General features: G+C 41.9%; 1 protein-coding gene across 4 annotated transcripts in view; it reads right to left on the reverse strand.

The window, feature by feature from the left end:
- The window catches only part of esrrga (estrogen-related receptor gamma a), a 78,596-nt gene extending 62,138 nt beyond the window's left edge, over positions 1 to 16,458 (reverse strand). For 2 of the 4 annotated variants that reach the window (XM_076724219.1, XM_076724171.1), the window contains exons 1-2: positions 16,031 to 16,385; positions 4,742 to 4,900 (exon numbers count right to left, since the gene is read on the reverse strand). In XM_076724219.1, coding sequence (XP_076580334.1) covers positions 4,742 to 4,900; positions 16,031 to 16,086 — 215 coding nt within the window. In that variant the 5' untranslated portion in view covers positions 16,087 to 16,385. Of the gene's footprint in view, positions 1 to 4,741; positions 4,901 to 16,026 lie in introns of all 4 variants that reach the window. The other 2 variants (XM_076724228.1, XM_076724238.1) reach the window with 2 other exon arrangements.
- Between the last annotated feature and the right edge of the window lie 1,960 nt (positions 16,459 to 18,418).

Below are 18,418 nucleotides of genomic sequence, written 5' to 3' on the forward strand. Positions count from 1 at the left end.
TGTGTGGCAGGTATCACGGTCACAGGAAGAAAGAAGAAATTATGACTTAAAATATTAAATTTCCTCCGACATCACCCACATATATATGTGTGTGTGTGTGTGTGTGTATATATATATATATATGTAGAGAGAGAGAGAGAGAGAGAGAGAGAGAATGATAATTTGAAAGCAAGACCCGACCCTGCAGACAAAACATTTTGCTGCTGCACGCTTTGAACTGAATTGATCTGTATTGTCACCAGCTGCTGTTGACACTCGTCCCCTCTGCCTCCTTGCCTCTCTTCCCTCTCTCTCCCTGTGCCCTCCTTCCTCCCGCTCTCCCTCCCCTCGCTGCTGGCTGATGCACCTTACAGCCTCGCTCCTGGACCATCTGTTAGGGAATCTAATTCACATCCAGTCATAATCAGGTTTGCTGGAGTGCCCACTGTCTCTGCCTCTCTTTCTGTGTCTCTGTCTCTTTCTGGCCTGCCTGCATCTTTCTGTCTATGTTATATTCTGTCTCTGATTGCCTGTCTTTCATTTATAGCGTCCACGTCAGTCTGTCTCAATTCAGTTTTTCAATATTTGGATGTTTCATCAACATCTTCCTCTCTTTATTCCTTCCTATACACTTCTGTAAAAAACACAAAACTGGCACCAGCCAGGAACAACGATAGAACAACTTCATCTGACCTCACTGTGGGCATTTTTAGGTTTGAAATATTTTGGTTGTGTTACAGTATAATGTGTATTCTGCGCTACTGCTCGTCTTTGCAGAATTAGCTTTGCTCTCACAGGGTTTTAAACTTTGCTTTCCTAAAAACTCAAATAATTGCAAATTGCAAGAATTTAAATACTGCTTCAGCATTTGATGGTAAAATTAATATATAAGCATCAATTTGACATTTTATGGAAACATTAGGAGCTGCATCGATGCAGCATCTTAATTTTGCATGTTTGTGTGTGTGTGTATAGTGTAGGTATGTGTGTGTCTGTTTACCCATGACTGAGAATAAGGCGAGCTGAGGTGAAGGGGGTGGAAGTTAATGAGAGGTGAGTGTCTGAAACCCTCTTTCTCTCTTTCTCTCTCTCTCTGCTCTAGCAGTAATCCTCTTCTATAAATCTGCAATCCAATCAGCGTTGTCCACACTTACACACACACGCACACACACACAAACACAGACACACAAACACATACACACACACAGAGCTGTTGGGAGGCCCATCTGTGTGTTAAGGCAATCTGCTTTATCATTATGATTACATTGGGCTCAGTTTACAGCAATGTGTGTGTGTGTGTGTGTGTGTGTGTGTGTGTGTGTGCGTGTGTGTGTGTGCGTGTGTGTGTGTGTGTGTGTGTCTGTATTCAAGTGCACCCTGGCTGCCTGACATTAATCACATTCCCATGGTTTGATGGCCTAAATAAAAACAGGAATAATATTGTTGCTGTCCAATGAAAACAGCAGATCCCAAAAACAAATTAGTAATTTTTCTTCAGAACTTAAGATGTGAAAACTCCTCGAAACAAAGCCTACGAAAAGTATTCACATTACTTTTATAGAAACAGCTAAGCTTTTTGATGGATGTAATGAGCAAATGCCATTCTCAGAAAATTAAATTATTGTTACAAATCAAGAATAATTTACATGCCTTTTGATTTTTTTTTTTGATTTTTAGATTTTGGCTACAAATCTATAAATACTGTTAAATTTAAATTGGAGTTTTTCCTGAAGCTGTGTCAAGTGCATGTTTGTGTGAGAATGTGTATGTGTGACTACATCCCATCAACACAGTTGGAGGTCAGATATCCTGGAGAAAGTGTTCATGTGATCTTATACCGCTTGTGTGTATAAAATGCCGTCTTTGGAGAAAAAAAAAAAAAAAAGTATGTAAGTATTCGTATTTGTGTGAGAGGGTAAGTTAAACTGAGGTGACTTTTGTTTGATGCCATCTTTGACACAACAGACAAAGCACAGGTGTAAAGAATCAGATTAATGACGGCTGAATTCCATTTAGCTGCTTCAGTTTCAGGGACCTGGTATTGTTCACGCTGGCTCACTGTCACATTGTCATATCAGCACAACAGAGCCATCGTTAATGTTATTAGTGACACCTGTGCTTGTCCTGCCATGACAAGGAAAAGGCCCATTGCATGCTTGTTCTTGACCATAAACTGTCACGAAAAATGTCTTTTTGTTCTGATTCGTAACATTACACGTTCTTGTATTACAGTAATTTAATCTCAGTCTGGAGATAGATTCTGAAGACTGAAGTTGTGAACTCCAGCAGATATTGTTATTCTATTGTCTCCCAACTGGGTCATATTGTCGGGTCAGATCTGAGTCTTGACATAGTTTTGGCAGTTGAATTCACATTTACAGTGTCAGCTGTTTTGACTTTGTCCAAAACTTGAACCAATGCAGCGGAAAATAATGTTCCCCTATTCAGAGTGTAGCATGTGTGTCTCTCTGTGTGTGCGAATGTAATGTGTGACCTCAAGCCATGGCGTGACTCCCTAGCCCCTGGCAAACCTTTACACCTCTCATCACCAGACTTCACTGTCTGCCAACACACACACACACACACACACACACACACACACACACACACACACACACACACACCATATTTTGTGAGTAATACTCCTGTTGGTGATTGGCTGAGAGTCTGCGTGAGAATGGCTTGCCAGACCTCTAATTGGCTTGACCCAGACTAACCCCAAAATCCTATTGGACTAAGACTTCCCAGTCTACAGTGCACACGGGTATACGAACACACCGACACACGCTCACACACACTTAAAATTAAAGGGCTTTGCAAAAGCCTACCAATGCACTAATCAATAGTGTTCTAATAGGCTGTGATAATGCTACAACAATAACAGCAAAATACATGATAGTAATGTTCATTCAGGTAGTCATGGCAGTGAGTAAGCAGCATAATGTTGTTTGGTGGCAGAATAATGACATGACCACTGACTAAATACATCAAATCTTTCCACATTTATCAGCGTAGAACAACTAATCAAGAGAGTGGCAAGTTTGTCTGTGCAGTCAGTTTGAATATTTTTTTAGAGCTTGGCCACAGCAAGCTCAGGTGAGAAGAGATATAATAAAATCTAAACATACAGCAGAAAGCACACACATACTCGTGCTCATTTGCATATAATAGTGCTATAAGCCTGCATTATGCTAATTATGATATACAAAACACATACTTACAATTACAGTTTTGCAATCTGGGCATGTGGCTGTTATCCAGAGGAACTTAGAATAATTGAAAGACAGAGGGAAGAAGGGGCAGGGAGGGAGGAAGAGTACGAAGAGAGGGAAAGTGTGTCCGTGTTTCACGCGCCACACATTTACTGTGTTTTAACATGAAACAAGCAGCATATTTACAGTTTATGTTCTAAAAATGGACCGTGGCAGCCCTCAGTTTCACCTGCCTCAATCAACACAAACCTAGAACTGGTCTCCACTGGAGAACTTTAAAGTGAAATTTCACTTTGTTTAAAGCTTTTCATGCTTTATTGCACATGCAGATGGCATGGGGGATTACTGTTATGGTAAAAGCGACTGTCCTTCAACCAAATGATATGATTTAAAGCCTCTGTGTTGCGACACATTTGCACTACTGAAGTGTCCTTGAGCCGCAAGTTAAATCCCACTTTCCTGTGATATTGCATATATACTGTAAAAATATTCGTTAAAAGATGGAGCTATAGGTGAAGTGTGTAGCAGTGGCTACAAGGGTTATCCAGGTACTATCATAATATAAATGTAAGGTTTGCCTTTGGACACAGAGCAAAACATGTTGGGGACAATTAGTAGCACACACACATGCATGCATGGACACAGACCCCCCCCCACACACAGACAAACTATTAATAAGAGGCAGAAAATGTTCTTTCTCCTGACTTAATTTATACTAGTGTGCCATGTTATTTTTCTTTTTGGCAGAGCTACAAGTAAAATTGGTTTGTTAAAATGTAAATCACACAGAGTGGAACTTCAACTTCCCACTCGACCACTCCATGGACAACCTCTTATCTAGGCCTGTTGTCACTTATGATCAGAAATAATTAATTAGCGTTCTTTTTCATGGCTATTCTTCTTTAAAAAGATTTATTGGGGGCATTGTTGTCTTTATTTGATAGTGACGGATGAATTAGCAGACTGAAAATGTGGAGAGAGACTGGTATGACAAGAAACAGAGATCGCCGGCTGGAATCGAACCAGCCACGGTTGCGACCGTGTGGCACACACTGTAACCACATATCTACACTTTAAAGATGCCAATCTGCTTCCTGCATGGGTAATTTTTCCATTTACACATGGTGACACAAAAGCAGAGGAGCTTATTTTAAAGCCTGATTTAATCATAGTGTGTATGCAGAAAATGTAAAATGTACTTCAGTCAAAAGGAGAAATATCAGAATTAGAAAATAAATCAATGAAAATGAAGAAAAGCAAATACATAACCCTCATATTCTAATAGATCATAAAGTTACCTCTCAGCACTGTAACTGCGCTTTCTCTCTCTCTCTCTCACACACACACACACCCCGACACACTCACTCACACACCACTAAAAACACTGGGTTTTGATGTCTCAAAGTGCTTGCCTTTTCTTTCTCTTTCATCTGAGGTTTATAGAGGTCAAGTGTGCCTTTTGTGTAAAACAGAACCTAACAGATTCATAGATTCTTTTTCTTTCACGTCTCTCTCTCCGTGTCTTTGGTCCTATCGTCATTTCTTCTTACCTGGGGTTGTAGAGGGCATGTGCGTCTCTCATGTGGTTGGCCTCTAGTGGATCGTAGCTCTGGTGCATCCTCCAGGCGCCAGCGCCGCATTTACTATAGGTTGACTTGGAGTTATCTTCACTGCTGCTGTTCACCAATGGTCCCTTCGATAAGTTCATTCTGTAGGTGGAGGCAAAGTGAGAGAAGGAGGGGTGAAAATATGGCCAGTGCAACAGAAGCAGGTAAAGAAACGGCAGGTGGGAAAAAGCAGCTGAGGCACGGCCTTTCCAAAGGTACATGGGGGATTATCTATCACACTATTTTACTATCAAGTTAAACACAGAAAATCTGTTAAAAAAAGTAATCGTTTAGGGACATTCAAACAATGCAAATCATGTAATACAACTTGGAAAAATGTAGAGGAAAAAAGAAATGCAGAATAAGTGGGTGAAAAAAAGGCTTACATAAACGATTTCTAAGTACTGGAATCTAGTTTCCTCTTTCAGTTCAAATGAAGAATAAAAAGTACAGCATTACATCGTAAACAAAAACATGAACTTCTCTACCAACGATACTAAACATCTGTCACTATTCAATACATTCATTTAAAATTTTTTACAACAGGTGAGGCCATTGACAGGGATGTAAAAAAAGGAGGAAAAAGCTTCAAGACAGATACAGAAAAACAAAGACAAAATAAATATTCCAAAATAAATGTAGTGTGAGGCAAATGAATCTGAGACAATGTAATGTATTACAAATGTAGTTAATGTACACACACACACACACACACACACACACACACACACACAAACACACGTGTCCAAATTTGTACTTTTTCGTTGGTATTCCCGCAGTAGATATAACAGCTACAGCACACAGAAACTGATATACGAGTATGCAACTACTGAGCACAGGCTGGACAGAGACAGGCTGGTATGCAGACAGTAAAAACACACAGGTCCGAAGACATGAGGACAGTCTGACGCACAGGCCGCCACGCTGACAGCACCGACAGGCAGGCAGACAGACAGCCGTCAGCCGGACAGACAGATGCACAGAGGACGGGTTCTGACTTTTAACCAGTACAAGAGACTTTTGTTCTGTGTTAACATATTTCTGTCGAACACATCTGTCTGTGTGCACACGCATCGCTCGATGCGTCAGACTGCGAACAGACGCACCCCGGCTGTGTTTAACGTCAGAGCAGTTTTACCAGTTTTAGTCTTGGACAGGGCTTTTTCAAAGTGAGGGAATAAAAAAAGTAAAGGCACCGGAGGAGGGACTGCTACCCATCAATCAAAACCAGCGATGTCGTCAGAGGAGGAGCTGTTGTCGGGGTGATAAGGTCACCGCGGGCAACAGAATCAAAATCATCCATCGCAAAAAATAAATTAATTAAATAACAGCGTGAGAGAAAAAGAGGGACAGGACTTAGCGCTGACGTCAAAGAGGAGGAGAGAGAGGGTTTGGAATAAAATTGGCTGGGTGGCCTACATTTAAAGCAAACTATCAGGGGAGGACGGAGAGGGGCTGTTGGGAAGAAAAGCACTTTATTACAGGCAGACAAAGTACAGAAAACACAGAAACCGTTTCAGATTGGGGAACAGATGTCAGGACACAACTGATAATAACGTGATCCTTCTAAAATCATGCAAAATGCATAAGAGATGCCTGCCGGCGACGCTTGAGGCAAACCCTGTACTTTGCATTTGTGTGTTTTTTGCATAATGACAGATACGTTAAAAAGCATGATGCTCCCTTATTCTAAGAATGATCTAAGAAGGGGAAATTCATTATTTCTATTTAAAGCTGAAACTTTGCTGAACACTTTACATTGGTTTCTGAAGATACTGACTAATCTTTTCATGGCAAACATGTCAAACCATCTGGGATCTCTTTAAGCCATATAATGAGCTAAATAGCTGCTACACAAAATAATCTTATTTCTTTGCAGTCATTGTTGTGGTTTTGCTCGATTCGTCCTGTCATTACTACGTTCCTGTGTGCATGCTGCCTCAGACGTGGTGTGTCGGTAAACAGAGGAGGATGTTGGTATGTGTCACAAACTGATAGACACATGTTTACCACACAAACACACACCACACAGACATTTGTGTGTGTGTGTGTGTCTGTGTGTTGTCCCACTGTGGGTTCTTGTTTAGGTGAGGGCCATGTAGACAGACAGGTAGACAGACCAATCACTTGTCTGACAGCCATGCCTCCCTCCATCCACAGAGCTGGGTCGGCTCAGTGAGAGGTGGAGGGCCGGGGTGTGTAATATGTAGGTTTTAGTTCCACTCTGGTGAATAGGAGGAATCGATATCTTGCTGCTGCTGCTGCTGCTTCAAACACTTATTGGCTTTGGTTGCGGTGTCACAATGCTATATAGACAGGCAACACTTAATACTGCTTTTTTTTTTATTGGGGAGAGTCCTGGTGTGACACCAAGCTAAGGTACATCCAGTACCTGGTACACGTGACGCTGTTGTCTGAATCCCCATCCCTGACTTCCCAGTCACATGTTCAACGAATTGTCATAACAGGCAAAGTAAAAGTACAGTAGAGATGAATACAGGAAGAAAAAAGGAAGAGATTCAACTGACATGTGAGGGGAATTACTTATTATTTAGCTTTACACCCTCATTACCACAAACCATGACGTGGTTTTAGAAAGAAAACCTGACTTTACCAAATTCTGAGATAAATGTATTATTTTAGCTAAATGATTTAGCATGAAATCATTCTCCAATCTGCCATCTGCATTAACCCGGAGACTAAAACTGCTCGGGATTACAAAGAGACATTCTGTTTTATTACATTATACCTTATGGCAAGGTAATCGGATATTTTTTCATGTCTTTATTCAATCCAGAAGATTACACTTAGGCGAAAAGGCGTCTAAAATCAGCAGATTTTAAGTCAGGCATTAACTGCAGTTTGTCATCCTATTCAATATAGAAAAAAGCACAGCACACACATGGTGTTGGTGCTGTACGATATACGTGTGAGATGGAAATTTAAATTTAACCAGCTAAACATTTTTCTCTATCTGAAGAGATTATTTTAGGGAACATTTCATTTGCAGCATTCAAAACTACAAAGTACTCACATATAAACAAAATAAAAAAAATCTCTGGTCATAAATATTTATATGTGCGTATAACATAAAAGGAGAGAATAACGGGGGAGAGCATTAACCTATGTGATTCCACCTAACCTATTTCACGCTCCTGTCAGTACATGTAAGCGCCACCAGCACACACACACGCTCACACTGTGGATGTGAGAAGGTTTGTGTGTGTGTGTGTGTGTGTGTGTGTGTGTGTGTGTGTGAACGTAGGGAGATCGTGGGTGTCTTTCTGATGCTCAGTGACTCGCTCATGTGTTGCTGGCCCATCTGTGAACAGAATGACCATGACACAGTATGTGTGCGCGTATATATGTGTGTGTCTGTGAGTGTGTGTGTGACATGGTGATGCAGTGATTGATGAGACAGTTGCCATTCTTGCTAATGCAAAACGCACCTATCCCTGAAGGGAGCAAATGCCACAACACACACACACATGCGCACATGGGGCTGCAACAGCCCTACCTAATTACCCCTCTGGTCAGGGCAGTGTGATGCCTTCCAGTCACATACATATCCACAAACATGCATAAACACAGTTTCACAAACAAACACAGCAGCATTCACGTATGAACGCTGCTAGATGTTCACTTTCTGGCATCCTGACGATAAAACTGTGGAGCTCATTGCAAATTTTTTTCCACCTCTGGGCTCTTAGGTGGTAAATGTTGGTGAGGTGACTGCACATAGTATAAACATTGCTAATTACTCCAGATAACGATGTCAGAAAATTGTTAAAATTGTGAATTTAATGTCAACATGTCAACGAGTGATATAACGAAGTCTTGTAAATAGTGTCTGACAAAGACATGCATGCATGTTTGTGTGTATGTGTGCCGGGGAGACATTAAAATAATCATCAGATAATCACAAATACTGCCCGCATAAATATATTTGTATACAGATGTGTGTGACTGCGTTTCTCTTCGTGTGTCTGCACGTGCATCAGGGCAGGTGGGGTTCGACGCAGCCCTTTGTGTGTCTGAGTGGATGTGGATGTGTGTGCGCGTTAGCGTAAGCGACGGGAGCTGTTAGCGGGGCAGGCGGCAGATGGGCTGTCGGCCTTAATAGGGACTGAGCGGGTGCAGAAAGGTGACAGCTCCACGAGGGAGGGGCATGCGGGGAGGAAGAGGAGGAGTGTGTGTGTGTGTGTGTGTGGGGGGGGTGAATGGTGAGGGAAGACAGGGATAAAGGGGAATTGAATTATCTGCGGAGGTCAAGAAAAGTGTGGATCAGCTGCGCAGAGGAACGCACCTCCTGGGGGCAAGAAGTGTTTATGTTGAATTAATGCAATATGTACATTTGGATGTATATATATTTTGACAAACAGGAGGGTTTTCACCTTGTCATTTGTGCGTAAAGTTGCCAACACCAAAAGTATTTGTCCTAATGATACAGCATTATTTCTAAAATGACACAAAATGAAAAAAAAAAAAAAAAAAAGTTTCTAAATATGGAAGAGCTGTTGTCAAAGTCACACAGCACCACTGAATACTGAAAATGTTCAAAAAAGCTGTGGGATTCGGTGCACCTCGAAATACATAAAGCACTTGTTTGCGTTCATTTTGAAAGGAAGTGTTTGCTTAGGTTAAGTCCACTTTTACGCAGACACAGACGTCGTGCAGTGTGTCACATGTGCACAGGTCTGTTTCAAGGCTTGAATTGTTGGGACAATTTAAGAGGTAAAGAAGCAGGAACATGGGACAAAAACTTGCAAAATGAGCTGCTTTGTGTCCTTAACTGATCTGTTAAAAACCTTTGGTTTTCCTCAAAAACACCCCGTAATATGAATGACACGATAAATCTTCATACATACATTTCAAATGTGCATTTTACACAGAAAGGCCCATGTTACACACAAATGTGTTTGCAATAGGAGAGTAAATTTTGCCTGTTTGCTTTATCATTTGTCAGTGACAAATTGAGACAAAGCAAGAAAGAAAAAAAATGTAAAAACACTAAATGACATTAACTAAAGTTACTGTTTTACAACCGCTATTTGTTTCCATTAAATATGTATCACATGTCGTTAAGTTTGAATACTTTCTATGTTTTGGTGCTGAAATCAACTGAAGTTAGAGAGCACTCAGCAGTTATGAGCAAGCAAACAGAAGAAAATTTAAAAACCTTTTTTAGAAGTTTCTCCTTGTCCACAAGAACTCCAGTGTGCACCTGAAAAGGTTTGAAAACAGTGATTGAAGCTGTGGCCATTATCGCACTTCTAAATACACAAAGTGCTTGTTTGCTTTCCTGCTGCCAGATGTGTTGTTTAGTTTTCTTATATTTTCTAAAGCTTATGTGAAATATTTTCATTTAGTCTTCAGTGTATAGCCACTGTTACTAAAAAGACTCCTCAAGTCTTACTGAATCACAGTTGTCTGATTCAGACTGACAGTACATTTAGAGAGGATGCATGAGTGGTTTTTGACATATCTGTAAGATGCTTAAGTTTATTTGCAATCTGCATTTGATTAAGTTGGTAAATTACACCATAGGAGTACGACGCCAAGCGCACATGTGAAGGGCGGGAGGAGAAAAGGGCAAGAGAGGCAGACAAAAAAAAAAAAAAAAACCTAAAGAGAGAGGTGGGGTGGTGGGCTGGCCTGTCATTCTCTCCCCATCAGGCACACACATGAAGCATGATGAGAGGATGAGAGGAGGGATATTTCACTGTCAGTCGGAAGGCAGCATGGTCATTCATTTCGTTCCCTCTCCCCCTTAGTATGTATCCATGTCCCTTTCTACTGTATCTTTTCCCTTTTGTCTTTTGTACAATGACAATTTAATCATACTATACAAGGCTTGGGCATGTAGAGCGGGAGAACAACCCAAGCAGCCAATCTATAGGACTCTCCCCACGGACACGCAGGAAGAGGCAGCGAGGAACAGCAGAACAGGAAAAGTGCAAAAGACTGACAAGACGTTTGAACCTGCATCATTCTCTCGATCCTCTTTAACTCGTGCACACACACTCTTGCACACACACAAACACACACACACACACACACACACACACGGCACCTCTCCATCTAAATCTGTTCTATTGTGGCCCAGTCTCCGCTGTCTCCTCCCATTAGGAGTGAGAGGCAGCATTAGAAGCCGTAAACACGACACGATGGGCGCGCATGCGAACGCGAACGCGCACACACACATATACGTTCCCCTGTTCTGAAGCGCAGCTCAATAGGTTACCCAGTGAACAGCTGCAATCACATTTTACTAACTCCATCTCTAAGAATAATGAAGCCACAGCAGTGACAGTAAAAATTCTGAAAGAGACATATTTTTCACATAAGGAAAATCCCACATCCTTTTGAAACTGACAGCACAAATCTGCACAGAAGCAAAGAAGACCCCCCCCCCCCCCCAGTCCGTATCCCTTGAACCTACACTGCTTCAGAAAGTACAAACGTCATAAAAATGAGCCACAAAAGTCAGTATACAGCAGCGATAAGAGTAACTCTTAGTCAAAGCACAGATGATTTGATAGATTGTGATAACAGTAATAATGAATGAATGCACACTTTGATGTATGGACGATGGACCATGAGGAATGAGTGGATGAGAGGCGTGAAGGGAAGGAAGGGGGAAAGAATAAGAGATGAGAAGAGATGAGCGCCGTTGTCTCTCACTATATATCACTCTCTCTCTTTCAATCAGTGCTTTGGCATTCAATCACACACACACACACACACACACACACACACACACACGCACATTTAGCTTCACCGACAGTGTGGTGTAATGGCTAATTGCAGTGAGTGTGTGTGCCACAGCTGGTACAGTCTCTCTTACTGCTCTTTCAACACATAAAGGCCGGCAGTGACCCATGACATACTCTCTCTTGCACACACACGTACACACATGGCACTGACAGATTGAGAATAAATCAGAGAAATTCACATCATCAAGGCCACGCAAACGCAACTGTGTGTGTGCTGGTGCATACGTACATACGGGTGCATACGTGTGTGAATGTGTATTTGCATGTTTGACACACTTTGGTTACTTTTTAGCTTCAAATGCACAAAAAAATGTGTGTGAAGGTGTGTGTTTGCGCGCATGTGTGCATTCATGCGGACATGAACGTGTCCAGCGGACCCCTAAGTGCTGGTGTCAGACAAAAGCAACCCCCCCCCTTCCCATCTCTCGCTCTGTCTGTGTCTCTCATTGCATCTCTCTCTCTTTACGGGGCTAAATTACCACAGGAATGCTCGGACCCTTCACGGGAGAGAGAGGCCGCCGTATGCAAGAGTGTGTGTTTCTGTGTGTGTTTGTGCATGTGCGTAGGCTTAGACAATGCAAAAACTGACAGACAATGAATGCCGTAGGGACAGACGGACAGGCGAACAGACACACAAAAAGAAGAGCAACACCTCCTCATACAGGCCACCAATAGGTCACACACACACACACACACGCGCACACACACACACACATCCAAAATGTGGGCAGGCAGGCAGAACCCATGCATGACAACGAACACATGCAAATGCACACCCACACACACTCTCTCTCTCTCACGCACACACAAACACACACACAGCCAACAAATCAGTGCAGCACATATTGACATGCTTTGACAGATGAATTAAGTAAATGATTTTATAAGGAGATTAAAAGGATTTTAATTTACGCAATCTCTCTTTGGTCCCCCGTCCCTCCCTCCAGTCAGCTTTACCTCTCTCTCTCTCTCTCTCTCTACTGCTTTCTCTCCCTCATGATCTGAGAAAAAGACTGCATGAGAGACTGACAAAAAGAAAAGGAAAAAAGGCAGAGAGAACAATAATAAACGTTCTTGATTTTCTTAGATGGGAAGCAATATTTCCCTTTCATTCCCATTAATTCTATAGATGTTGAGCTTTTCTTCACCACAAATTTGGACAACAGCAAAGGCACATTTTCTTTACCCATTTTTAAAGCGGCTACAACATTATTTCAAAGCTGGACTATTTAGGTTTTAGTAAAAAAAAAAAAAAAAAAAGTGTTGTAGTGTAAGCAGAACACTTGGCCTTCAAGTTTCAACAACTAGATTATCTGCAGTTATTTTATTTAAATTGCATTACGTCACTTGGAAAATCTGAAAAATACTGGTCATTATGAAATCTTTAAGGTGGAGGTATTGCTCCAAAAATGAGCTATGGACAATGAACAATGGAATTTATCTGTTTTGACTGCTTTCATTGCTGCCTTAACACAATAAGGTGCAACACTTTGGGTTTCACTTACAGGGTGGAAACTGGACGCGATCCCGTGCACACGATTAATCATTAAATCCATCCAAACAGCAAATAATTATCATGACAAGGAAATGATTTTGTTCATATTTTTCTGGCATGTATAAATTTAGTGTGATGGATTTCAAATTTTCATCAAGGGCACACTTCGATAGAGTGTAATCAAACATGTACCAAACTGTTCAGACTTGATTGGATTGAACAGGATTTTCACTCACAATCACAAACATTTGATTTGCATAACATTCCCACCTGATTAAAAAAAATAACGAAATGTATACAAAAATCACTAATTGAAAATAATTGTGATGGGAATAATTTATTCTGCCTGCGTTTCTCTTCGTCTCTCACACTGCAAACCTCAAACTGAATGATCTGCCGGGCCGCTGTGCAATCCTCCCCACCCGTCTCCTTCATACCCAGTGACTAAACCCACCAAATTCACAAAAGTCACTCTAGGAAATATATCTTAATGATATGCAAATGGTATGTATATGGTGGCATGAGGGGAATGCAATTATGTTAACAGCTTAAGCAGTACTTGTTGTTATTATTATTATTATTATTATCGGTATGATCATCATTATCCCTAATATTTTAATTAGTGCAGGAGAGCAGTGCCTGAGAGCGAAGGAGGGGAAGCCTGAGCAGGGAAAAGAGAATGGTGGATGGAAGGATGGATGGATGGATGGATGGATGGATGGATGAATGGGTGGATGGATGTTGGTGCGGACACACGGATAGATGCAGGAATGGACCAGAGGGTCCTCTAAAATATGTGAGAGCAGTCGCAGTTTACTTGCACTCACAGACACAAACGCAGGTAACGCAGCACATTCCACTGATAACTGTCTGAGCCGAAGTTTTTTTCTTTTTTCAGGATATGTATTTATGCTTGATTTCTAAACACGGATCTCACGCTGTGCACTTCATCGCCCATTGTGGATCAAAATTTTATCAGAAGTATTCACTTTTCTGGTGTAATTCACAATTAAAAATCACAATTTACTTGTGGGTTCTAAAAATACACCACACTGTTTTGTAGTTGAAAGAAAAATGTACAAATTCTGTTCTTAAGAAGTGTACAGGGGTGGGACCTTACAGTCGATAATGTACTGAGTGCAGACTTTGCTCTGGACATCCAGTCGTTTGATTTACAAAAGGCAGTCAGCATGCTCAATGAAAAGGTTGTTCTAAAGAGTCTTTGTTCAGATAAAAAACCTCAAAGTTAGCAAAAGCCTGATGAATGACATCATACTGATATTTAAAAACGGTCATTAAAAAGCCCTTTAAGGTGTTTACTTAATCAGGAATAAGGAATCACTCAGGCTTTTGAAAATCTCTAGTATTTGCTGAAAATCAAATTATGACAGACATAAACGACCAAAAATCAGTTTCTAAAAATGATGAAAGTCAAGCTCAGTGATAAAAGCAATGGTTATTATTTAGCCAGCCGTTCTTTTTACTTAAAAATGTTTCTGTATATTCCACATACTGTGTTGATGAGAGGGTCTCTGCATGTAAAAGACACAGACACACACACACACACACACACACACACACAGACACACACAAAGGTGAGAGCTTCAAAGTACACAAAAAATGCCTGCTTTCTTTAAAAATGTCATTAATGTCACGTTCAGGAAACACATCGGTATATCATCCTGCTTTGACTTTGTCCTTTCAGTTCTCCGCTTCCGACTTTCTACCGTGAACTGAGGCTGTGATTCACTGTAAGGCAGTTTAATTTATTTACTATAAGCCATGACCACTTGGAACAAAATTAACCTGTCACGTATTTTTATTTCTATACATATTTGTAATAAAATTGTGGCATTAATTATTGGCAATGCAAATGTGACAGTATCAGTGCCATTGTTGGATTCATAGCTACATGCAAAGAGAGTGCAGTCCACTTCTGGAATTACACTAATCACTTCAGATAAATCCAGGTTATACTTTGTACTGTTTGAGAAAGGACAAAGTGTGTGTAGACTGGCATATTTAATACACTTTAATCTATGAGTTTGTCCCACTGTGCATTTTCCTAAAAGGCACTTTGAATGTTACGGACACAGTGACACACACACACACTGCTGTCCATTCTGCCAATCAGTTAATCTGCATTTTAAACAGTCTCTTCAACACACACCTAAAAGAGCAAAGCACTGGCGAAAGGAGCAGCTCAGCGGCACTCGCCTGTGTGTGTGTGTGCGTGTGTGACTGTCTCTAATTCCTGTGCGGGGCCACACGCTGAGTTGCCCGTCTGAAATTCTACCTCCTCTGGCATTTAAGAGCGCAGCTCTCCCCCTTTCCTCCTCCCTCCTCTCTTATGGGCCCTTCTCCCGTCTCCCCGCGTTATTCCTGTAACCTCAATGCCCTGTTACCTTGCTGATTCTCTGCTCGGACAAACACACACATAAAACACATGTGCACAAGCATAAACACACGCACAGGCATACGCACATATCGACATGGGTTGCTGTTTTGTCCTGAGAACAATCTGACTCAAAGTAAAACAATCTCCTAAAAACAGAGAAAGTGAAGGAAAAGCTGTGTCTCTATGTAATTAATGAGTGTGAATGTGTGTGTGTGTGTGTGTGTGTGTGTGTGCGTGTGCGTGTGCGCGCGCGCGTGTGTGTACGGCTCACTCCCAGGTGGAGGGACAAAAATTCTGCTCCTCTACCCACTGAGTAAGTGCTGCTGTCCGGATACTGCAGCCACACACACATGCAAACACACAAACACACACAGACAGTGAACGCGTGCTACCTGACAGCAGAAACAACCTTGACATGGTGCCGGCCACCTCCGCTGCATACCAGCACATACACTCACACACACACACACACACACACATACTCATACACAGTGAATGACAATGACAATGACAAGTTGAATGATGAATAAAGGGATAAGATTTAAAAGGTAAAATTTACCTACTCTTGTTCAGAGTGCATTAAAAAACACTCGGATAACGGGTGTCCTACCGAATCCATCGGCGATAGCGGGTCATTGTCATGTCAACCTCCTCCAGGGGAAAAAAAAAAAGAGAAAATTCAAAAAAATCAAAGTTTTAATATCTCTCCTCTCTCTCCTCCTCTTCTTTCTCTGGTCTTCCTCTCTCTCGGTCCTTCCTTCCGCTTGGAGGGAGCAATACAATTACCAGGCTCTGCGCTGCCTGCACTGATCGGCTCTGCGTGTGTGTGGATGTGAGGGAGCGCGTGTGTGTGTGTGCACGGTGTGTGTATGTGAGAGCCAGGGAGAGGGGGCTATAGGCACACACACAGCCAGCCAGTCAGGCAGTTGGGACGGAAAGCTGTGCCGCTGTCCTAATCAACGACTTAAAGCCCCGATAGCAGCTCATGAATATTAAGCAGTATTTTGCATATGCAGTCCCTCAGGCCCTGGTTCTGCTGTGATTGGTGGATACTTGACCAATGGCTGCAGGGAGAGGCGGAGTAAGGGGTGGAGAGAAGGAGGGAGAGTGAGAGAGAGCGAGAGAGGGAGAGAAGAGCAGGTGTAGAGGGAGGGATCAGACAAAGAGCGATAGAGGGGAAGAGAGAGGGAGGGAGGGAGGAAAGGAAGGAACAGAGGAGAAGAAGACAGGTGAGAGAAAGATTTAAAGCAAGACATCCCGCTCTCCTTCATTCTTTCATTCTTTGTCTTTTTATCAGCCAATCTTTCTATTTCTGTCTCTCAGACCAAGTCTTTCTCAAAAGTGTCTCTCCATTGGGCTCTATTTATCCCATCATGTGCATTTCCAGCAAGAAAGCTGCCACGTTAAGACAACGTGGGAAAAAAACAGAAACATTTTCCTTCTTTGGGTTTCAACCATCTCACAAAAAGTTTGAAATGAAAATCTGTCAAGCAAAGGATAAACATTTGAGTTACACCATGTTTCCAGGTATGTTTCAGGTACAAATGACAGGTTTGTGTCCGCTCAGCTGCAAAACACATAATTGACCTCATCAAATTCAGAGAATTGCAAGATCAAAGGAAAAAGTGTAAGGCTGAGCCTAAATAATACGTCACGCTGCAAACACACACACACACACACACACACACACACACACACACACACACACACACACAGTACAGCAGAGCCCATCACAGCTCAGCAGTAAAATACTGGATTACTGCAATTCCAGGGCCTTTGTCCTTTGTTGTGGCATGATTTGGGAATGATTGGGACAAGGTTTCCCCTGCTGCCTGCTGTTTTGTCGAGCTCCCTGCCATCTCTGCACCAGGGGGTTGGATATTCCCAGTATTTCCGACATATCTAACAACTTGGAATGTAGGTATTGTCGGCGCGAGAGGGATTCTCCAGGAGAATTAGCTCACCGCTCCTCAGCCTCAGAGAGAGGAGGATACAGAGAGAAGGCAATGTGAGGAGAGAGGGAAGGCTCTCCTCTCTAAAAAGGGAAATGGGAAACCTACAGGGAGACTCGGATCTGCTCTGCCACAATGGTGCACACACTTTCTTCATTCCCTCCTTCCTTCCATCCTTTCTTTCAAAAAGTTTTCCCTTTTTTTCATCCATCCGACTTTTCCAACGCTCAGATACTCCTGCACACAGGATGCAAGAGGGAACTGTGGAGGAGAGAAGGAGATAGAAAGAAAGAAATCGGAGGGGTGGAAAGGGGGACGGCAAAGATGAAAGAGAGTGGTTGTGATTAGCAGCTTTGGAAGAGAACAGATAATAAAACATTTCCTGAAACCAATCTCTGCTTTGATGTATGTGTGTGTGTGTGTGTGTGTGTGTGTGTGTGTGTGTGTGTGTGTGTGTGTGTGTGTGCGTGTGTGTGCAACAGTAACTACAACTCTCTCTCTGTCTCACACACATTCACACTTCAGCTTTATTGGTTGAGAGTAGAACATCTGTTTATTTATCATTTTGCTAAAATACCTTGTCTGTCAGCACACAAAACGTGAAGACTGGTGTCGTGTGTGGAGCTACATGGACAACTTAACTCTCATCCACTGTCACTTTCCACACATATCGCTGAGTTTGGTTATTACCTTATTCCTATAGTACTGAAATACACTGAAAATGTAACTAGATATGTATTAATGACAACATAACCAACAACATAACTACATTTACTGCATCTTCATGCTGTTAAAAGCAGAAAAATAGAGAAACATCGAACTCCACACACCCAACACTATGGATAGGGACGTGAGAATAGCACTGAAACTTGGTTTGGCTGCCTGTGTATATACAGAATCAGGTTTACTCTGATATTCAGGTAGAAATATAGAAATAGTTTAATCTATATTGAAGTCAAATGCATCATAGCACAATGAGTTATTATTTTAGGGTCTGTT

The sequence above is a fragment of the Chaetodon auriga genome, chromosome 1 (assembly GCF_051107435.1).
Source record: "Chaetodon auriga isolate fChaAug3 chromosome 1, fChaAug3.hap1, whole genome shotgun sequence".
NCBI lineage: Eukaryota > Metazoa > Chordata > Actinopteri > Chaetodontiformes > Chaetodontidae > Chaetodon > Chaetodon auriga.